We start from the raw sequence: 24,376 nt of genomic DNA, 5'->3' as shown, positions 1-24,376 counted from the left end.
TCTTTCAACAATATATCAAAGGCCTTTTTAACAGCACACAAGTAAGCTGCCTACAAATGTTAAAAGCCATAGACATCGGAGCGATGTTCAAAAAGCTTATTGGCCAGTTAGCTCATACCATCACCCGCTTAAACGAAGAAGAACATCAAGAGCCAGATCTGACGTGTCTGAAATGACTGGTCATGGAAAGGCTAAAGTCAGGCACGTTGGAGGATGGGCAAGTAGAACGATCCTTGAAGCTGTTTAGAGAGAGAGGACTTGTCCGGATCAGTGTTTCTCGGTTTTCATGCACATGGAACAGCTTCAAGTGGACTTGATGCATTCAATGGCACTGCAAAAATTCAAACAAGAACTCATGATGAATGCATGCGAAGAGATGGTAAATAACAAGGAATTGGAAACCCCATGGATAACTTGTTTTCCCTCCAAGGATGCCAATGACAGAAAGGTATTTATTGTATGAAAGCGAGTTACCCCTTGCTTTTTCTAGTTGACGATGCTTCTTGTAAGTCCAAATTTTTCCTATTGTCCGTCAATTAATCTTATATTATGTGTAAAAAAGATTTGATTAAAATCTATGCAATAACTTTAAAGACACCGTTGTTAGCATATTCACATAAAGGTGGCTTCCATTAACATCTTTTTTAATAGTAGACACTGTAACATTTTCCGTACTTGATTTCCAGGAAACTATTGACAACATGCAAAAGAAAATCATGCGCTATGTAAAAATGGGATGCCAATATCTCCGTGACTACAGAGTGGCACAAATCCTTAAAAAACTGCAGAGCTGAGAAAACGGGTAATGCAATGAGATAAGACGCTCACTCAAAAGAATGACCGAATTCCATTTCAGGTGAGATAATGCATTAAAACATGATTCTTCAAAGGGACGTAATTACCCGCAAAGTCAAACACGGGTGCGACAGAAAATCAAGAGCGTAACATTTGCGCCTGCAAAAAGACAGCGGATTGTTCCACCTAATTCACCATCATAGTTTCCCCACGTTATTTCCCGCAAGCTAAAAATTAAATATATTTACATCAACTAGGCCCAACATATATTTCTACTGATAGGAAATTCAAAAGGACCCATTACCAGGAAAGACCATTTCAAATGGCAGACTGGTTGGATTTTTAACAAAGCATAAATTCAATGGTGTTGTTGCTGTTTACTCAAAGCCGCAGTTAATCCAATTATGTGAACCATATGGTGTTCCCCATATCAGTTGCTTGAACAAGACAAGCCTTGCCCAGAGATTAGCATCAGCAAATAATAATTTATTACTTATATAGTGCAGAATCATAAACAGATGCTCTCGCGCGCCTTACAAAGGCATATTAGTGCCTGCTGCAGTGGACTCACATCAACATGCTGTTGTAAGTACAGAAATGGATGCAGCACCTGGAAGAGTTTGTTTAAGGTTGTCTTCAGTGTCTGTAGGACAACCTTCCCAATCAGGTACACTGTTTATATGTACGCCAATACACTGTACATCATGAAGTATTTAAACTGATTCAAATCTTGCATATGTCACATGAGTCATTTTCAAACTACAGTACTGTCTTGTCCACTACTGAATTAAAATATTTTCAATGTTATGTCCAAGTTTACCTGTGTGTAAATATGGACACAGTTTCCAATTTACATGTAAAAAGTATCCATACTGATTCACATCTTGCATATGCCTCATGAGTTATTTTCAAACTACTGTCTTGTACACTACCGACTTAAAATATTTTCAATGTTTTGTCCAAGATTACCTGTGTGTTAATGCAAGGCACTTTCTTTTCAACATTAATTGGTTCTTGCTAAACATTTATTTGTCATTATTTTTGTCATGATGTAAGATATATTTGATTTTTAGTTTGCAGATGAGTGTTTTAATATGAATTTTATCCACCTCAGTGACCAATAACTGGTCACTTACAATTGAAGGGCTGGGAGCATAACGGACCTTTGTCGAATTTCAGCCCGTTTTTCGATTTTGCTTGGATTTGTCCGAATTTTTGCACGTGGACTTCGATTCGATTGAAAAACCTTGTCCAGTGTTTTTTTCCCTTTTTTCCGCCGATTTGTGTTTCGTATTGGGAATTGTTACCATATTCTAAAGAAAAATCGATAACATTATAGTCAATATGGATGACCAAAAGGACAATGCATTGAGTATAAATATTTGTATTAAATATAAACTTGTGGTTTTCGAACCACGGCACACGAAAGTGGTCTTTCTCGCGAGAGAAACGAAAAGAATTCTGTTACGCTTTTAATTGATTCTGTTACAAACTACTACGTGCGTGACAGGAATGTAAGAAATGCACAAGAGATACAATACATCATCAAAATGTCCGCACATTTCTCGGCCACAGTTCTCACCACTAAAAAGTCATTATTATATGTTTGCTGGCAATGTATTACCTTTGGCAGCACATAAATGCTTTGTTTTTCATTTGCTCGCCATGTTGAAATGCTTTCCTAAATGTGTTTCACAGAGAAAATCTATTTTCGAACAGTTCTCACCCCATTACGTAAAAATAATTCAAAATTCAATTATTGCGAGGATCTGAAAGCAAGCAAGATACATGTCGAATATATCTGCAGCATGAGGAAAATGGAAGCAAGAAGAGGCTCTTAGCAACCATCCTAAAGATTAAGGGGAGAGGTAAGCTACATTATCTTGTTATAAAAGAAATGTCAGTCCTTTGGTGTCAAATTTTTTTCTTTTCTTTTTATCTATTTGATTTTTTTGAGTGTACCGAAGTGCTCCAATGGCTAAGACATTCCATGTTCGGTACATTTCAGATGCCAAAACGAGGAGAGGACGAGTTAAATTAGAAAGCTTTATCAATTACGGTTTATATTAATTGAAATCGTCTGTCTTTTAATTTATGCGATGAAAAACTCAGTAGTGTTTTGAAATGTTTAGTATAAAGTTTGACAGAGTGACCTCGGACCATCTGAGAATCAGGCTCTATTCTCTGCAAAATAATTAGACTGAACTCACACCAAAACACACAAAAGGCGAATTTCCACATTACTTATGTTTTTGGAACTGAATAAACTTTATTTAATATTCACAGACCACAACATTCTCTGCCTCTCCCCCAAGACTGCTCTTTGAAAGGCCGGCTGACGCAACGCGTGTGAGAGATCATACTCTTCGGGCAATCGGGCTTTGCACACAACTGCTTGCAATTGAACTCGTGGCGGTATAAATGCACTATCATTGTTATATTGATAGCATAGCTTTTTTGTTATTTGAATGGATATTTAGAACAACTGCAGCATCACAGATTTTTGCACTTGTTATTTTGCAGATTACATGACTGCTCATCGCATCGAAAATGGCAAGGAGCAGCTAACTCCCATCGAGGCTAACCAGATCATTTACACACGAAACTGAAGTGGCGTGCAACTAAGAGATCTATCTCCTGTTCAGCATAAATATATATTAAGGAACATTTTCTTTGTCGTATTTAATCTTTCGAGGATACGTTGAGCAAATTATAAGTATATTAGTAAGTTTGCTTCAATTAGTGCAATGAATGTATATATTTTATAATTAGTTTGACACATGCAAGAAAATAAGAAATTATCGCCGCAAATTTGTTAATTTTTCGAGATTGTGTATGTATAATTTAACACTGTATGGATACAGTAAAGAAAAATAATTTTATTCTATCAGTTTTATTCGATGAATCTATCAATAAAACATTTAATCATTATTTCTATGTGTTTATATGCGTTGTACGGCCGTATTCAGGATGGAATAAGACCGGATATATTTTTTCTGATTACATCACAGATTATTTACGTTGTCTAGCTAATGCCAGGCTCGTGTCATGCTCGTTTTCTTGGTGTTTAAGACTTTTGTGTCCTGCTGGTGTCTTGCTAATTCCTGCTCTTTTTAGGTTAGGTGTCTCGTTCTAGTTAGGTTCTTTATTGCTGTGTCCCATTCTGCTCGTGTTCAGTCAATGTTAGGCCCATGTCAGGTTGAAATGTCTGGCCGAATTCATGCTCCCGTGTGGTCAGACATTTTCATGCAGGATGTCCTCCTCACATGGTGGTCCGCGTAAAGTGATGGCGACAAAATGACCAAAAGTGTGATGCAGGTGCAAAGTTATTGTCTTAATGGAAATAATGTGATTGAATTTGTTAAGCCTGGTGAATAAGCAAATAACACAGGCATGATTGACTGACTTATTCCCTGCTACTCCTAGTGGAGCATAGGTCCATAGAAACTGCAGCCCACCATCTCGATCTGTTTTGGGCCAGCATTTCAAGCTCCCTCTCATCGTCTACTGTTCTCGTCCAGCTGTTCATGGGGCGACCTTAACTTCTCTTGGCCTGTGGGTTCCATCTCAGTGCATGCCTGGTGATATTGCTTGTTGGTTTTCTGAGCGTGTGCCCTATCCAACCCTACTTGTGCCTTCTTATCTGGGTGTTGATTCTCTCCTGTTCAGCTCTTACCCACAGTTCTTCGTTCCTTATGGCCTCTGGTTAGTGTATGCCCATGATGAACCTCAGGCATCTGTTGACAAAGGCCTGCAGTTTTCTGAAGGTTTCTTTGGTTGCCCTCCATGTCTCTGAACCATACAAGTGGACAGACTTTACGTTGGTGTTGAATTTCCTTAACTAGGTCTTTCTGGATATGACCTCTGATCTCCATACAAAAAATCCAAGTGTTGCTATCAGGAATCGAACCTAACATCTTCCGATTACTAGTTTAGATGCTCTACCACTGAGCCACAGCAGACTCGTGGGAGCTAAGGAGCACTCAATTTTTTTCGAAGTATGCCTGTGTTATTTACTGATAAATACCTTATTGTCTTACTTACTAAATCTACTCCTTTACTGACGTTCTTGTTGCATCTTAAACTCCCCCAATCGGTCTGTATTGAGTGACAGGAGGTGGTAGCTTTGTTTAACCAATTTGCTCAGCCCTCCCAGTTGTTTTACCCTTGCTATGGGCCTGACACTTCCAAGTAATACCTACAGTCAACTCTTTCATAGCGACCACTTCTCGTAAGCGACCACCTAGTAAACAACTGTTTTGTTTCTCAGTTAAATACTGTTTTAAGAGCTCTCTCATAAGCGACCACCACTCAAATTTCTTAACGGACCACGACCACTTTTTAGGCCAGAAATTACAGATATTCTTTTGTTTTCTGTTTCCGGTAAGCGACCACCCAACATAATCACATATGAGGAAGGGCTGGATCGTGGTCTTCCGATTTTACGCCTTCCAGTAAAGTCGCCAATGAGTGGTTTGCTAAGTGCAAGTCGAAACTCAAGATGGCTCATGACTTTCTCTGCTCCTGATACAGACTCTTCGTAAATAATGTAAGCATTTATTATAGATGTATCAAGAAAAAACCAGTAAAGATATTTCCACCATTTCACAGACTTAACAGTTACATTGAAATAATTTCGCGCTTGATCATGAGAGTCCACACCGCCCACTCTCTCAAATACGCCAAAAGGCGTATTTGGTACCACGCGGACAGTCACGCAATACGCCAAAAGGCGTATTTGGTAACCAAAGAGTTAAATTTCTTGAAGTCCTGAGAATGTCAGTATCAAATGACTTTTTAGCTGAACTGATTACACTTTTTCCTTCATCAATTTACCTACTTCGCCAATTTATCAATGTTGATAGAGATTCATTCACAAAATACGTTGTCTGCCCGAAATGCACAAGACTGTATCACTATGATTCATGCCTGACACTAGACAATAATAGGACAGTGGCTAAGAGGTGCTCGAACTTGGTCACGGTAAGCGGGAAAAGGCAACCTTGTAATGCACAGTTAGTGAGGAGAGTCCAGTTAAAAGATGGCAAGGAGCAATTCTACCCTATCCATTACTACTGCTGTAATGGTATCATCGATGAAATAGAAAGGCTTCTCCAACAAGAAGGGATACCGAATAGTTGTGAGGAGTGGCGGAATCAGCTACAAAATGAAGAAACATTATCGGACGTTTATGATGGCCAGATTTGGAAAGACCTCCAAAGTTATAACGGGAAAGAATTTTTGAGTGCACCTGGAAATTATGGGTTAATGTTGAACTTTGACTTTTTTCAACCCACAAAACACAGTAAAGACTATTCTGTAGGGGTCCTTTACCTTGTCCTTTTAAACTTGCCAAGACATTTACGTTTTAAGTGGGAAAACGTTATTGTTGTAGGAATTGTCCCCTCCATGGATAGGAGTTTGCCATGAACTATTCAGGGTCAAGTGTAAGTGGCATGCGCAACATGTCTACTGTCACTCCTGTCACAGGGATTGACTGGTCTGTTCTCACAGACGTCGCTTTAAGTATTTTGACGTGGAAAAAAAGTATCACAGTATCAGAGTATGGGTTAGAGTATCGGTTACAGGCTATCGGTCATCGGTCTTGTTCGGCCATCAGAGTATCGGTTACAGGCTATGGAAAATGATGACCTTGACGCATTACTTATTGTGTACAAGCGTTTGTACCCAGACAAGCAAATTACCAGGATGGATTTGTCAGAAACCATCAAGGGCTACTCTACGGTAAAAATTGGTAATCAGCGTTTTAGTTAAAAAATGGAGTGCTGCTCTCTTCGTTCTTCAAGAATTTATGCATCTTGGACAGCAAAAGAAGGGGATTTAAATCTCACCGACCTAGCCTTTCGGGCGGGTTGTGTTCTATGCTATTTTTCGCATTCAATTAAGTTGGGCGGCAAGTTCGTGCAGCATGTTTTTGCCCGCATTTAGTGGCACAAGGCTGATGAAAACCCTGACTGCTTTGATAACCCAACTAAAACCTGGAAACTAAATGACCACGTACCTAATGGACCTTCACGTTTTCTGCCTGTACAAAGGATTCATTGTAGGTACGCTGCAGCAGAAACTGAAGTAGATAGAGAAAAAAAATGGTCTCTGTGGCGCTGGATAGCATTCAATCCCAAATGTAATTTCTCCTTATGTACATTACTCATTGGCAGTCTGTAAAATGTTTTATTTTGTCCATCAAGCAACAAGGAGCTCAAAAGAACTCCTCCATGTCTTATTGCAAGTGGCATTTAAAAAGGGTGTTTTTAAGAATAGAGAAAAATGTAGTTGCTTTCTATCAAACTTACGAAAGAAGGGGACCGTTTTATATTATCATTATCATTATCATCATCATTATCATTATCATTATCATTATCATGTTGTTGTTGTTGTTATTGTTAAAAATAATTATTATAAGTGGCTGGTCTTGTGTTACAGGGAGAACCACACAAAAATAAGTGGTTGGCACCCAGCGACCAAAATATTCCCTTTATTATGTTTTGATATTCATTTGAATCATCTAACTGGAGCAGTTTCTTTAACATACTACAGTTCCAAAAGCTTAATTTGCCAAATTTCCAAACCACCCTTCAAACATGTTTTGTGTTTACGTTTCCCAAGCAACCTATAAAAATGTTACATAAACAGTCTGGAGCAGAAATTTGTGATCTGCAACTTCCAGCTAAGCTGCTTTGTCACCTTTAAGTTTATAGAGTACATTCTCCACAAGCAGCCTGCCTGATATAGCAAAATTAATTTTAATTAAATCGCACAAGGATCTTGAATACAGATGGACCTGATGACCACAGAACACTGCAATAATAATAATAATAATAATAATAATAATAATAATAATAATAATAATAATAATAATAATAATTGTATTTTTGTCAATTAAACAGTACTCAGAGGTTTTGTATTCAATTGCAATAAAAAATTATTACATTTATTTACTGAGTAGCACCACAAAATTACTGAGTGAGAAGATGTGCCATGTCATCACTTCCTGTTAACTGATGCGCCATCAGGAAAGCACCTTATTACTCTAATGGGCTATTCTTAAAGGTTAAATGCAGCTGACTTCTTCTTTATTCTTTTAACCAAAATTTACCTCCTGTCAGGGACAAATTTAGCACCGTAACGTGCATGTTTCCCAAGCAACTTTATCAGTCTGCTACAAATCATGTTGTGAGGAGTAGCACCGGGTATAAAGGTTTTCCCCAGGTATTTAAAAGATGGACAGTAATATTTTAATTCACTTTATTGATACATAATTTTTATTTCAAAATAAATTTGATTGACAATTAAAAAATACTTTATGGTTAATATCAGGATTAAATTGTATTAATGATATTTTTCAGTATCAATTCAATTGACTTTATACAAGATAAATCATGGCGGCAGATAATGTTCATTTTGCAGAAAAAATGTATGAGAAAAATTATCTTCAATCTGTTATGATCAGATTGTGTATTTCCTATTTCTGATGGGAGGTTTCAACAAGAAATGCAATTATGAACAGGTTGATTATCATAGTCCGTGCCTACTGTATGTCACTTGGGGCACTCGCTTCTGATATCAAAGCAAGCTGGCATTAAGAGCACTGGTCTCATTCGTTTTTTTGCCCCAGTGTCCAATAGGCCCATATTGTTAAATACTTGTAAAGAAAAAATAAAAAAAAAATGTATGTCGAGAAAGAGTCTTGTTGCCAATCTTTCCTTTTACAATCTACTGTATGTTGCTGTTCCAGTCTGTTTTGATCAGACTTTTGTTGAATTTACTGCTTGGTTTCTTTGACAGATGCTAAGACCAGGCTGATTATTTAAGTTTATGCCCACTGTTTACTGTTATTCAACATGGGGCAGCCCTTATAATATCACAGCAAGCTGGTTCAATGCAAACAAATAAAATTAATGCTATCTATTAGGAGCAACAGTTTTGAATTTAAACTGCTATTATAAGCAATTTTTCCTTTTACAATCTACAGTATGTTGCCGTTCCAGTCTGTTTTGATCAGACTTTTGTTGAATTTACTGCTTGGTTTCAATGACAGATGCTAAGAACAGGCTGATTATTTAAGTTTATGCCCACTGTTTACTGTTTATTCAACATGGGGCAGCCCTTACAATATCACAGCAAGCTGGTACAATGCATCGGCCCTTTCCTTGTTTTTCAAACCAAACAAATAAAATTAATGCTATCTATTAGGAGCAACAGTTTTGAATTTAAGCTGTTAAGCAATTTTTCCTTTTACAATCTATGTTGCTGTTCCAGCCTGTTTTTGATCATAAGCACTGGCCCTTCCTTTGGTTTTCAAACTAAACTTGCACAAGCTTAATGTGTTTGGCTTCTCTGACCTGCATAGAACTTAGTCCAAAACCCATTTTTAAACAGTGTCAAACAGGGTCTTTAAAGCAGGGGAAATTTTTCCCTTCCTAGCAGCCTCTTTCACCAGCTTCATTGTGCTGCTCATGCAAAGTGGACATTTGTCATCACCAGAATTTGACTTTAGCAGTCCACAGTGGCAGTGCAATACATTTTTCTCTGCTACCTTCTTAGGGATGTACGAGTCACAAGCTTTCTTCTTTTTTTTCTGGGCGGTAGGTAAATCGCATCCTTTCTTTAGCCCATCAAAATGGAAATGAGGTAACAAAAATAGAATATTAATATTGACAATGATACTCTGTGATTTCAAAATAGGTGTAATAAAGTGGTAATTGAACTTTGTGTCGCGCAATTTTGGTCTGAAATCATACTTGTGATTTCAAATCAAACTCGCGCTATCGTGAGTTTGATTTTGAAATCACGCGTATGATTTCAGACCAAACTGCACTCCACTCAGTTCAATTACCATTATAAATAAATATAAATATTCTGGTTTCCAGGTTCCAGTTCAGGTCTCTGCGCAGCCAATATGGCGGGAGAAAAATATGCGGACAAAAATGTAGTAAATGTGGTCGAAATCAAGGAACAGAATCTCCGGTGTGTGGTATTTTGTGATGGTTTGCAAGAAGTATCACTGGGGGAAGAGGTTGAGGGGGACGGGGGTGGCAGAGGATGCAAAATTCAAAAAGTTAACCCGTAAAGGAAAAAAAAAATTAAAAACATCATAGGTTACATCCACATCAATTGAGATTCCTTGCTGTGTGAAAGGAGCTAGATCTTATTGTATACAATCAATCTCTGGGAACAACTTACCCATCCTCGAATGGCCATGATCTGTTCCATTTTGTAAAGGTATTCCAACCGATTATAGTATTCCCCTGCGAGGCATGCGTACATAATTTGCTGCTTTTCCATACCAGCTCTTTCCCGATCGTCTTCAACATTGGCAAGAAGCTCTTTACAGACTGTTTTCCTTCGATACATGAGGCGTTGCTTTTGTTTCCTTTTTTTCCTATCCAAACACATTCCCTTTGTCCCTTCCACGGTGTTTTCTTATCCTCTTTGGCATCTTGGTGGGTGGACAGCACAAATAAACCGAGTAAAGACAGTGAATCGCTTTATTACCCAAAACAAAATTTTCGCGCACTTTCCTTCCCTCCAATGTTATTAAAATCGCTGATACAGTCTACAGTGTGCTCAGTTACGTACCAGCGGTCTCTGTTCGAATGATGTCATAGAATAGAATTATTTATCATAAATCAATTCCGCGCGCGCGCCAAACTTAAACTGTTCAGTTAGAAGATGGCGGATTTCAGCGATCAGCACGCAATTCTTCTCGAAGGGGTAGTTAAATCTAACCATGATGTAGTGTAAGCAAATCAGAAACTGCGAGAAGAGCTAAAGTCTAGGGATGACGAGCACAACAGGGTGATGCCTATCGTCTTTCGCTGAGCTGGAAAAGTTGAGGGCAGAGCGCAATGACCGTGAGCAGCTCGAAACCTCTAGGGTTCTTCGAAATCGATGTGCTTCCAGAAAGAAAACAAATATCCAAGTGTCACCAGTTTGCCGAGTGAGTATACGCTGTTTTTCACTTTTATTTGGTAAATACCGCTACCCAAATACTTCAGGGAAAAATGCTTGTACTAAACATTTTAATATTTTCATTAGATTTCTTCCCTAGCTGACCTGTAATAATTATGAAGCGCCAAAATACTCCAGCGTATTTCTTACAATTATGGTTCTCGTAACATTTCTTCAGAATAAGTTTGGTAATCCCTGTTTAGAGTTTTCACAGTTGGGCCGCTTTCGACAAAATGGTACATTTTCATGAAACCGTTGTATGTTTTCATAGCGTACGCTGCGAAAGGTACTAAAACAGACAGACGGATTCCATGGATTCTATCTTGACGAAAGGTACATTTAATGAGTAACACAATACTTCAAAGAGACATTCAATAAATATGTTTGATGCCTACCCCATGATCTGACCCCCTAGTACGTTCTAAAGCTATTTTTACAATAACAGTCAAAATTCTCTTGCACTGATTGGGTCTCATCTATTATCTATAAGAGTACAGACAATAAAAATGACGCAAGATGTAACGCGCGTGCCTTCTAAACGAAAAATGCAGCCAATTCCTCCCACACTTTTTGCATATTATAGTAAAAAAAAAAGGAATCGATTGCAGTTTTCTATGTTCTATACTCTTACAGATCATAACATGATGCCATGAAATGTTCAGACGTTTGCAGTTATGCTGCTTAAAGTTTACATGGTGGAATCTGAGGAATAATTAATCCAAGAACAAAGGGGCAGAGAGAGCGTTTATCGCTTTTTTGGTGATTTTTTTTTAAGGATGTCGCGCTAATTCTTTACGTACGTACTTGTTTTGACATAAAAAGTATAGTTATGTGACTTTTTTTTGTTTTCTTAAATTTTTTTATGGTTTGGTTTTTTCTTTTTTTTGTTTCTGTTTCGGTATCAGTTAATTTTATTTATTTCAAACTATTTTAAACTATTACATTCTTGACCTTAGTGGCCACTTTCTTCGGCCATTACAAGAGGACATTATGGATCCAGCCATTCAAACAGAAATCGAATGCAGCAAGCCCAAGATGCCCATTATGGACACAAAAATTGATTTCATGAAGCGCCAGCTTGAAGAGATGTCAAACTCTCAGACGACCGAGCTGAAACGCATTCGCTTTTCCAAACCACATACCTTCCAAAAAGGGTCACGAACAGGTCAAAACAACAATTAATGAGGCGAGAGCCGCTGTTTCATCAGCAAACCATGACAAATGCATCGCGAAGCTCGACGAAGGTATAAAATTGATAGATCAAAGACAGAAACTTATTTTGATAGCCGTCTGCTCCAAATATGGTTGGAAGAACATCGGAGAATACATAGCTAATGAGCTGGCCCAAAACAATGACGATGCAAAGAAAATGAAGGAGGTTGAGAAAAAAGCTCAGCGCAAGATTGCAGAAACATGTGCTTCCAAAATGGAAAAGAATCGTAGCGCTTGGTTCAACAAATCCTCAAGGTCATTCTCGAGTCCAGCAACGCAATCCTAGAAACAGTATTCCTTGCCTGCAGCGCTTACTTCACCGCAGTTTTCCCCACCGTTTTAAATGGTAGTACATTGTTCAGTTCAGGTAAGAAGGTCTGTATGGTTTTAAATGATGGCCTGGGCGGGAATTTTCCCTTAGAGTCGGCTTCTGTAGATGCTAAAGAAGTTAAGGATCTGTGTAAACTGGGGTTTGTTTTGAGTGATAGTAATTGCAGCTGGGAACTGGAACAAATACAGACATGGCTAGGGCATATTTTCAATATGGCAGAGAATAGGTTGTGTTACTGAAAGCTGGATTGCTAAACTTAGAGTGTCTCTTTCAGTTATTTTGACCAATCCTTATTTAGTTAATCCCAGACAGTTGGCTCATGTTCCCGGCTGCATAATATCCATGTCACAGGCCATCGGCTCGAGTGTCTATTTACATACTAGACACATGCACTTTGCCATTCAAATCACATGTTGCAAGCCGTGGGATTTAATTGTTCCCTCTTCTACTAAATTAATAGAGGAACTTTCTTTTCGGGACACACATGTGACGCATCTCAATGGTAAGAAACTATTTCACCAGCCAGAAGCTTTTCATTCTGTTGTCTATTCTGATGCTTCAGAACAGGGGTACGTTGGTTACATTATTTCTGGAAAGCTAATTTTATTTTTAAGCTTCCATCTGCCGAGTAACATTAAAGCATTAAGTTTGTAACCCTACTCCATCAGGGCTGTAGTAATGACTAGCGCTGCATTTAGGAGGGATCAGGTTCCTCCTTTAGAGACGGGTTTTTTCCTGACAGGCAGCAGGCAAGGAATTGTTGTATGTCACATGGCTCTTTTGAACTTGTCTTATAAATGGGACTGTCACTAGCCCTTTACCGGCATAGCGGTCAGTACCCTATTTAACAGTGCTTGTGGGATTGTTCTGGGTTGGGAATAGGGAAAACAACTCCACTATTATCAAACAAGGCTTTTAAACCTCTCCCAACACAAATGTTTGTAAAGTTATGTAGATTATTTCTTCCCCTTTGTTTCTCCATTTGAATGTCATCCTCCTCTCTTCTTTGTCTTAGATTTTGTTTTTCCTCCCTTACGTCCATCTTATAAATCTGCCCTCTCTCGTCTATCAACTTTTCGTAACTTCTCATAGTTCGGCATACTTCATAGACATTAGTCACGTTGCAGCCAACTTATCCTAGAATACTTCTGCTTTTGTTTTATTTTTGAAATTTCTGAAGAGATTAATACCTTGTGACGATTAATTATAAAATTCATCTCTTTAACTCTCTTTAACTCCAAGTTGTTTGACAGCTGATTCAAGTGTCGTGCCAAATTCAAACTTATGCTGTTGCACTAGACCACAATTCCTATCGTGGTAACCAAAACAAACATGTTGGAACGCAAGCAAAGGCTGGCCATCCAACGCAAAACACTCCTTTTACTTTGAATTCTGGCAGGCTTGAGAAGAACAATGTTAACCTAATCAGCTCTATTTTGCTATCGTCAACAGAGATGGAAGCAAATGCGTGTGCTTTACCTTGTCAGTTGTATTCTTATCAATTCTCAAAACGCTACTGGAGAAGTTCTGCGATTATGCCATCGGCGCCAAGAAATTCTGGCTGGTGGCAAAAGGCCAGTATGGAGCATGTACTCAGATTCAAGGTTAAAAAACCTCTTCTGCATATCCAAGGTTCATTCTTGGTGGTATCAGTCATGATTTGCTGCACGGTACCGTTTGCGAAGAGCCAATATCTCCTGACTGTCCTCTAGCAATCTTTCTCTTTCGTTATTGTCTCCAACTTGCCGCCATTTTCTCCCAAAACGCCTCTTGTAATCTACACGTGCGGTTACCGCTATTGCAGGTGCTGTTATAACGTATGAACTTGACATCACAATTTATTAATACATTATCACAAATGCATGCATTCAGTTAAGCAAAAGTTAAGCACAACGTTTGAATCAATGCCATGCCAGAGTCAATAACGCAACATTGGGTCAACAAGCTCGTTGAACTTCTTACTTGGCTCGACAGTTGATTCAAACATCTAGCTACAGTCGCACTTACGTCATTCGACACAATGGCGCGATATTTGAACCGGGCCTAAGTTCCCCAGCCAAAAATGAGAATGTTTCTTCAGTTTGTCTTCCCAAATCATAAAGGTTAATCTCGAGGTCAGAAAGTCTCCCATATAAATAGTCCAAATGAAGTTATTCAACTTCCAGGAGCGTAGCTATAGGCCTTGAATTATAAACCCTTTTCCATCCTGCAGACCTTTCACTGTCCATTGCGATAGTTAGTTTTACAGCAAGTTATTTTTTTCAAATTATCTCATCGCCTTTGTTTTTATCGACTTATTATGGTTTAACTTTTAGGTCCATTTAAAGGTTTGAAATTTGCACCTCAGCATGTATGTGTAACTATAGTTTTAACGGTCTCATCACTCCTGTATGAGCAGTTTCAGTTATTTTCAAAATACCCATGCATGTAAAGCTCTGATGTTACATTTATGAGTTATGTATGCTTTTGTGCGTCAAGAACAAGGATAACAGCAACTAAGCATGGACTTGGTTCTACCTGGAGAATCCAGTGCGAGAATGAAAGCTGTACGTCGTACAAGACAAATTCTGTTTTTAAAGTGCTACTACAATCAAATTTGGGAATTTGTTTATGATTACATATTTCGAAAATGTATGTAAAAGTGACTTACTGTGCCAAGTTTGGAGTCCAAATGTGATCTGGAAGTCTGTCTATTTGCACGGCAATTTTCGTAAATGTGTTGCCGCCATTACTCAATTCAAAAAATGACCGGGAGTAGTATTTGAAGAAGTTGGGGCGAGATGTGACGTAGAAACATCAATGCAGGAAAACAAAGCGCACAAACGTGGCTAATTTCGCATGCAGGCTGAGATGTTTTTGGGAGGTTTTTGAGGTTCTTTTTTGACGAAAGCACGCCTGGTCGCCGTTGTGTTGTTCTAACCTTGGGAAATGTAAAGAACGATGAGTTGAGAATTTCAATTCATAATTCTCCTACTTCGGGCAGCGTTATGTTAAAGTGGAAAGTGTCATGTCCATGCACCGGAAGAATTTCAGTCCAGTGGAACAATTTGATGTTTGCTCGGAGCATTTCACAAGGGATTGTTTTACACTTGTATTTCCAATGAAAGGCATGAAAAGGAGTTTGAAGAAGAGGACGTTTCCAACCATTTGGAAAAAATATTCTGCAACACTATCAAAGCGGAGTCGACGATAAGTGAGTGGAATTACATATTTAATTTCCTCATTTACCTGTGAAATAATTTTTTCTGGCATCGTTTTTCATGATATTCGTGCAATGGATGCTATGACTATTTGGACTTCCATATTCAGGCATGTGCTTTCATACTTTTCTGCTTTCTTCTCATAGTTAAAGTAAAACAGGCATCTGCGCAATAATGGGTATTTCCACAGGGTCGACGTGAAGTCAATTTCCAGAGATCAATTTCCAGACATTAATTTCCACTCAAGCGTAAAATTTAGAAAAAGTGAAGCTACAAAGAAATCTGGCTCTCTATTTTTTGAGAGTTTAATTTTACTCTTACTTTGAGATTTGACAGTACCCCAAACTTCCCTCCAATTAATTTTACAACTTCAAGTATTACATGCGAGTCTTTTCTATATAAGACCAAAAATGGACTTAGTCTGATTTATGCATTCTATAAGCTCAGTTACTGTTTGCCGTTTTTTCGTTTTCGTTTGTATTTTATTTCGGTGTTCACTGTCTGTCAAATAGGAAATGCTGTTCAGTTTCACTGCTCGAATATGTATCAAACCGATCGGTTTTTTTCTTAATTTATTTTGTTGTCTTGGCAGCTTGTAAAGGAAATCTTGAAAGAACACGACCAAACTATAAAAAAGGGGACAAACTCTGAGGTGGACGATGGTGACATTGAGGTGGAAGTTGCAGAAGGTGATCCGCCGGACTATGAAGATGTTGAGGTGGAAGTTAATGAGAATGTTGAGGCGGAGGTTCAAGAGGATGTTGAGCTGGAGATTGATCAAGTAGAGGTAGGTACAGTGTTATTAAAAAGAACACTTTTGACGTGAGCTTTCAATTAGAAAAAAAAAATTGTGAAAGCTTATTTTTCGTTTCTTTTCTTCTTTTTTAGGCAAATGAACAATGTGCAACATGAAATACCCTCAAAAGTGAAATAAGTCAATTAAAAGGAAAAGTAACTAGACTGAACAGAAACTGACCACCAACCAGGATCATTGGGTGAAAACATTCCAACAAATTCATGGACAAAATAGGCTGCTGATGGTTGATGCAGGTAAGACTGCTTACCTGTCACAATAATATTAGGTAGTGGTGTTGAAAAAAAGTGACAACATTGTGGATTACCAATAACAATGTCAAGTCTACAATAATGTTTCAAGCTTATAAAGTAAATATAAATACTCAGGAAACTTTCTCTTCAATTGCACAGTAAGATTAACAACAATCATCATTAGATAGTGTTGCCAACATTTTTTTTTTATCCTGTTATTATGATTCAGCTGTCCAAACTGACCCAGAAGTGGTTTCTGACAATGCCACGTGTGAAGAGGAAACTGAGGAGGATATGGAGTTCAACGATGAAGATGAAGAGACAACAGCAATGATTATAAGGACCCCACATGGACTCCTGAGGAGATTGACAGGGAGTAACAAAAACTGAAAAATGAAGATGACAGTGAAAAGACTCATGACAACCCAAGGTTAACAAATAATACTGTTCTTTCACTTTGTTATACTGACTGGTGCCCAGAACTATTATTAAAACTAATTTAAAGGCAAGATTTAAAATGGTCAACAGCGATAAGTGTAGTAATCCTTTCAACTGGTCTTCTTTATTTACTATCTTTTTTAGACTTGACCTAAAAGCCAAAAATGTACGGGAGGAGCCAAAGGGAATAGTCCTCTCAAAATTGATACTGCTGTTCAAGTTCTGTCACTTGTGCCTCTTCCCAAACCCTAAGGTGGCTGTCACCCAGACTGGAACAATGCTGAGCATTGTAAATGAGTGCCGCAAGTGTGGTGAGACATACGCCTGGAGAAGCCAACCTGATCTGATGGGGAGGTTTCCAGCTGGAAATCTGTTGCTGAGTTTTGCCTTTCTGTGTGCTGGAGCCTCTATCAGAAAGGTACTTTTGGTGTTTCGGCACATGGGTGTGTTGGCTTTTCATGAGCCAACGTACTATTATCACCAGAGACATCTCCTCATACCATCTGTTGTGGCATTCTGGAAAAATATCAAAGCAAATTACTGGAAAAGTTGAGAAACAAAGAGGTGGTATTAGCTGGAGATGGACGTCACGATAGTATGGGCAACTCAGCCAAATACGGCACTTACACAATGTTCTGTTGTACTATAGGACTCATCATCCATATGGTCCTTGTGCAAGTATGTATGTTACTTTGCCTTCCATTTGTTTGATTGACACTTATGGTCAATTCCATATTTAGACATCAAATTTTACTCCACTATGTGAATTGGATATTTTGTTGCTGTTTCAAAAAACTGCAGTTTCATGTATATGCCTTGGATAGTTTTAAATAATTTTCTACCTTAAACATTTAACATTGGAGTTTTTAATCTTGACAATTGAAGAATTTTGATTGCTTTCTTGTCAATTTCATCTACCCAAGGTCAAAATGTCTATGACAACTGTGCAATGCCTTGCATGATTCCATGCTAAAACATTTTACAATGAACCTGGGGATCTTTACCATTGTTTAGATTGCATGTTTTTTGTCCTTTAATACTTTCAGGCTAACCAGGCGGATAACAGTTCAGGTATGGAGTTTCTGGCATTCCAAAAGGCTTTTACATTCCTTCTGGGGACTGGGATGATCATCAAATCATTTATATCGGACCACCATACGTCAATCGCAAAATGGATGAGGGAAGACTATGCTGCAAAGTGTAATGAGCTGGGAAAACCAGTTGTGAAACATTTCTTCGACTTGTGGCATATTGCAAAAAGTAGGCATTCTTTATACTGAATCAATGACCACATGCCAGTAAACAGAAAAAAAAATGAATCTCTTATCATCCAATTGCTACGAACAGTTTGATTATTACTGGTTAATTTTTCTTGTAGTTTGTGGACTTAAAAAAATTTCTTTGTTTTAGAGTCTTATGGGTGGACATTTTCTTTTCTAAAAAAAGCAAATAACAAATCAGAAACTTTTTGAGAATACTCCTATGTATATATGTTCTAAGTCAAAATTAAATTCAGGTTACTGTTTTTACCTAGGTTGATTCACATGTCCTTTGTCTCCTAGCCCAAATAATAATAATAATAATAATATTCATGAATTAGAGCTAGGAGACCAGGCAAACTGGGATTCAGCCTGGGTAATACATTTTAACCTGAAAACAATTTTGACCAGTAATGTACGTATCTTTCAGAAATTCAGAAGGTGCTGACAAAACTCAGTAAGGAAAAGGGGTGTGAAATTATTGGAAGATGGCGGAAGGCCTGTGTACGTCACTTTTACTGGGCAGTCACTTCAACTCAAGAGCATCTTGGAGAACTTACACTGGCAAAATTCCAGGCATTTCTGTCTCATGTAATCAACAAACAGAAATTTACCCAATCGGCTATTCAATGCTTGTGCCCATGGTGAAATTGTTACCCCTCGTGCTTGGATGATAAAAGGTATAAAAACATGTTGCAATGTACTTTTGTTATGTTATTCCTAGAGCAAACCAATCAAAAACTGTTTTCTTTACTGGCACTGCAACTACTATATTTATTTTATCTTATGTTTTAGCATCAGAGGCATATGAGAAGCTATGCACTGAACTAGGAAAGACAAGCCTCATCGAGGCTATCAAACAGGCATCTTCTGTAGAGCAGACAAGTGCCCTTGAGGGTTATCATTCAGTGGTGAATCAGTTTGCCTCAAAGATGTTTGCTTTCTCTTATCTTGGATTACTTAGCAGGTACAAGTGCATAAATATTTGTTATATTTTCGTGATGTAACTGACTTATAATTCACATTCCTAGTAATGAGATATCTGATCACACTGGACTTTAATCTCTTTCTCTCTCTTTTTTTTAAAGAACAATACTAGCGGCACTGCATTTTAGTTATAATCTGAATAGAGACAGCAAAACTGATGGTCAACGGAGGCCTGTGCTTTATGTGACTTACCCTAAATTCAAGGAAGGAGAGGCTACAGTTACAAACTCTGCATACAATGTTGGCTGAAAAGGAAAGTAGGAAGGAGGCCATAGCTAAATACAGACAGAGAAAAGAGAAAGTGACAACATTTTGTCTTCCAACTTGTTCAGGTATGAGTTCAAAACATGAAAAGTAAGAAAATGGCAAGGGAAAAGAAAACATGACTCACTTCTACTGTATCTCTACGTATACATGTGGGAAGAGAACTGAGATTAAACAAATCAGTTTCTAATATTTCTGCATTGTCTTTGATTTGCTGTGACAGAGGAAGAACTTCATCCACCAAATGAGAGGGCAGTAACATGCAGAAGAGCTCCCCATTGTTCAAAATGCGGAAAACCACGACAAGGGCATTAAAGGGGACAGTGTGAATGACTAGAGAGCTTTCAAAAAACATATCAATGTCATGTTGTTCTCCTTATTAGAGCCGAGGACGATTATGATGAATCGCCTACATGGCTTAAAAAAATAGCGAGCTATCGGAAGTATACACAGTTTAATTTATAAAGTCTATACTGAAAATCCCATTTAGTTTAGTTTCAAGAAAAAATTAGTTTAGTTTTACAATGAGTTTAGTATAATTTATAATTTACTTAATAACAAGTGGTTGATTTTGTAAATGTTATGTATTTATGTTTGGATATGTTATTTATTTAGGTAATTTATTACTGACTGCTGTCCCCCTTTTCTCCGCCCGCATCCACTAGCACCTGCTATTTGCGGGTGGAAATGTTTAGCCATGTAAATAACTGTTCTTAGAAATGTTTTGCGATGTAATATCGAATAATTAAATTAATAGTATGTTATGTTAATAGTATAATAGTATGTAAAGGTTATTTACTGATTGATCACGTTGTGATATTATTATTGTCATTGTTTATTGTCTCCACTGGAGATTATCGGTCCACAGACATTCTGCAATTTCTTTCCTTTGCTTTAGACAAAGACGGCTTTGCATTAGGCACTGCACTGAACAACGTTAAATTTTCCTTCAAAAAATCTAATTGCAAACTATTAAAAGACTCTATGTGGAATGGATCTAACTACGAACAGTCTAACTACAAACAGTCAATAGGGTCAAAATTTTAAACTGAATGTAACTTTGACCTGTACCATAATATGCACCAAACTTATTATACTTTTACCTTCATCATGCACAAGTTTTAATCTATTTACATGGGAAAAAATTAGCTTTTCCACCTCGAGTTAAATAGGCTGATTTAGCAACAGAACGGGAACGTCAGTTGACGACAGCGTGCGCAAATCAAACAAATGGGGCACCAGAAGTCGACTTTAGTCCTTTCCGCACGCTTTCCTGTCATCAAACGACGTTCCCATTCTGCTGCTAAATCAGCCTAATACTGAATTCCCTAAACTTTAAAGTTGTGTCTGAGTCATTAAAATGTATATTGGCATAATGTTCTGTTGTTGGTCATGACTTTTATTACCTTTGGTGGCTCCTAAAGGAGCCTTTTTTGTTGGTTATACCAACTATATGAATCAATCATCATCTTCAAATCCATGGTAATTTTGACTTTCTTCTGGAAGCTTTTTCCTAATCATCTTGTAAGCAAAGCATGGCAGAGGGTATCGCCGGGAAATGCCAAAAATCCCATAGCAGCCTGGTAAATTGGCGGTATGCCACTGACCTCAAAAACCTTTCAAAACAACAGGTTCAGAAGTCACTTCTAGGAAAGTATAACTAGTAATAACCAAAGATTATGGAGTGCAGGCAACAATTAAAGGTCAAAAAAATTTAACTCCATCACTGCGCTGGGTGTACTTTGCATAAGCTTCACATGAGAGATAGTAAAAACACGTGATCAGATTACAGAGTGATTACAGAGTGATAGAATGTCCAAGCGCATCTGATCAAATTGCGGTTTGTGCATTTCATTCAATCTTACTACAAGTCCAAAGAAATGGTGGCAACTTACATGCGATGCATGCGTAATAACAACCTCGAGATTAGGATAGCGGTTTCCCCCTGCAATTATTTCCATTTTGGCACAAGACACTTTTAGTAACAATAACAAATACAGACCCACAAAAATTTTTTTGGGGGGCTAACTATTTATGAGGCTAATTCACTATGAGCAAATATGAAGTGAACTCAATTGACGGTTGAACTAGTTGGGTGTTGACTCACTACTAGGTGAAATCACTGGATTCAGTATAAATAAAACGAAAAATCAAACACCAGCTAAATAAGCCAACAGAAGAATCACAAAAGGTGAATTTTTGAAACATCACAATGCTTTTGTATTCAAATGTTCAAGACTTCATTTTCCCAAGAGAAAATGAGAAGTGGTAGTAGCTAGGAAACTTACTCTGACTGTGATTTTCGTCCTTGGTCATACAATACTCGGTACGACTTTCCAGATTTTGTTTCCAGTCCCAATGCTGCTACTTCTAAAACGTGCTGATTGAGGCAGACATCCTGGAAGCCAGGATAGAGAGTAATACACTGACTGGTATCGTCACACCTTTCCATAACTTTACCACAGCGGTCAATTTCCCAGCAGCACTAACACTCTTCTGGTTTAGTGGCGAAGTCAACTGAGCAATTCGAGCAGAAGCACCTGCAGTCCCAAAAGTACAGAAACAATATTGTTCAAATATAAACTGGAATAAAAAAAAAGGAAATAGAATACGAGTAATATAATAAATCGGAATAAAGATTCTAAAAGCCATAAAAAAAACTTCGGCAATAACAAACTAGGACTCAGTTTGCATGGTAACAGAGGCGATCAGCGGCATCAACAAAACCTAATAAGTGCAAACAGAGGCTTTCATGTTTACTTCGTAATAAAGCACGACGAAACAAAAGTAAAAAAAAAACACCCTGATAATTGCTCAGAAACTTAAACAAAAACAGTTCAATGGTCATACCATGTATTGATATCCACTTCACGGTCAAATTTTGCCTGATAGCGGAGCTCCTCTTCAAGTTCTTCAGCCATCGTGCATCTTGCTCGGCTGCTTCCTCCTCTGTTGCCAGTGGCTCTAAATCTTTTTCGCAAGGAACGAAGTTACACAAATCTGCTTCCATGTTAACAACTTCTTCTGTGTCGCTTCCAGAAGAACTGGAGGAAGAAGATTCAGATTGAGATGACATTATATTGACGGATCGATCTAAACTCACAAACTCTTCCCAACGCAAATCTTTTGGTTGATGTTTCTACGTCACAGTACATAACTCACGTGGTCAAACACAACACCGCTTTGCAGAGATATCGTGGGCAATTGTTTTGTGAGCTGTGTAATGGCGGACGGTATTTACGCGCTTTTTGGATGGAAATTTCCAGCCCGCGGACGCAAGCAAGGTTCAAATTTTTTCACTATTTGTATAATTTTGAAGCTATAGAAAAGATTTATGTGAAAAAAACTCGGAAACAAAGGCAAAACTTTTCCTCGTGGTAGGACTTTAATTCTTCTGAGAAGAGCAGAGCGTTTGAAATAAACCAGGCCTCAGTTCTTGGCCTTCGGGCAATTGGTGGTGCAGGAAGTAAGACCCAACAAGGAAGATGGACTTGTGAGAAGAGTCCTATTGAAGTCCAAAACGTCAATCCTGGAAGGCCCGATCGACAAGTATGAAGCGTTATTAGGGTCAAAATTAAAATACAAATTATGTTATGGTGTTTAGCATTTTATTCGGCCACATTGTTGAATTATGTTCCAGCATTTGATCAAATTATGTTCGGCTCTATTCAATCATGTTCGGAAATTTAGACTGACTACCCAAATTTTGTTTGGCTGATAACTACGTTGGTAGGTTTCTCTATTTATGATTTTTACTTTTATTATTTACATCGAATTTTGTTCGGCTCTATGGGATTATGCTCGGCAAGTGGACTGGGGCCTCGTGAGAAGAAACGTACGGGCAGTCCTGGGACGAGTACATTTTCCAGCCCTTCTATAATTTATTCTAATTATTAACAGTGTTTGTGTGCTGTTCAGATCAAACATGGCGGACCACAAACGTGGAAGAGACGGCGTTGAAATGCACCCAAGGGGCGATGAAGAGGGTGATTCGGAGTGCAAAAGTGCGAAAGCAATACGGCTACTCCGTGAAGTCACTACTTTACTAAGCGAGACAAGAGATCAGCCGAGCAAACATATCGCAACAGGTCAGGTTGGACCCCAAGTCTTCCTTGCTCGCCTGTAGCTGTTAACTCTGCTTGAAGGTCTTGACTGAAACCGTCACCTTCACTTTGTCTAAGCATTTCAGTGACTTCTTGAATGAGGACTATTACAGCTTCTCGAGAGGGAATATCGTCACAATAACACACAACTGCATTATACAACCAGTCGAGATGGAACTGTATAAAATCGCACTGACCAGTACTTCGTTCAATCAAACCTATTATATCACTTACATGTCTACCCAATTCGAAAGTGATAGACTCATCGGCCATGTTTGATCTGGGCAGGACACAAACGCTGGAAATAATTAGAATAAATCATATATAGCGCCGGAAAATGTGCTCGTCCCAGGACTGCCCGTACGTTTCTTCTCGCAAGGCTCCAGTCCACTTGCCGAACATAATTCCATAGAGCCGAACAAAATTTACAAAATTAAATAATAAAAGCAAAAATATAAATAGAGAAACACACCAAAGTAGTCATCAGCCAAACAAAATTCGGGTAGTCAGTCTAAACTTCCGAATATAACTGAAAAGAGCCGAACATAATTTGATCAAACGCTGGAACATAATTCAACAATGTGGCCGAATAAAGTGCTAAACACCATAACATAATTTGTATTTAAATTTTGACCCTAATAACGCTTCATAGACAAGATCGTCCTACTAGAGGCCCCTAGGCTCCACGAGAGTAGCTGACACCACGGACCTTGTCGATGTCTCTTGCCTAGAAGTTTGTTTAAAGAACAATTTCTCAAGTTTATTCGT

The 24,376-nt window shown here is 38.2% G+C and overlaps 1 protein-coding gene and 3 pseudogenes across 1 annotated transcript; 3 read left to right on the top strand and 1 right to left on the bottom strand.

Annotated features, from left to right (window-relative positions):
• Positions 1 to 4,092: 4,092 nt before the first annotated feature.
• Positions 4,093 to 6,225, top strand: LOC146472992 (uncharacterized). The gene is made up of 2 exons (XM_085118881.1): positions 4,093 to 4,113; positions 5,485 to 6,225. Exons 1-2 carry the CDS (start codon positions 4,093 to 4,095, stop codon positions 6,223 to 6,225), a joined length of 762 nt encoding a protein of 253 aa, XP_084975007.1.
• A 35-nt stretch (positions 6,226 to 6,260) lies between these two features.
• Positions 6,261 to 9,886, top strand: LOC146472991 (uncharacterized; annotated as a pseudogene).
• Positions 9,887 to 14,811: 4,925 nt separating this feature from the next.
• On the top strand, positions 14,812 to 19,838 carry LOC146472990 (uncharacterized; annotated as a pseudogene).
• A 1,125-nt stretch (positions 19,839 to 20,963) lies between these two features.
• Positions 20,964 to 22,631, bottom strand: LOC146472989 (uncharacterized; annotated as a pseudogene).
• Positions 22,632 to 24,376: the final 1,745 nt, after the last annotated feature.

This window comes from Pavona decussata, unplaced genomic scaffold, assembly GCF_977016875.1.
Source record: "Pavona decussata unplaced genomic scaffold, jaPavDecu1.1 SCAFFOLD_95, whole genome shotgun sequence".
Lineage (NCBI taxonomy): Eukaryota > Metazoa > Cnidaria > Anthozoa > Scleractinia > Agariciidae > Pavona > Pavona decussata.
Note: the sequence above shows the minus strand (reverse complement) of the source record. Positions and strands in the feature narration are given on the sequence as shown.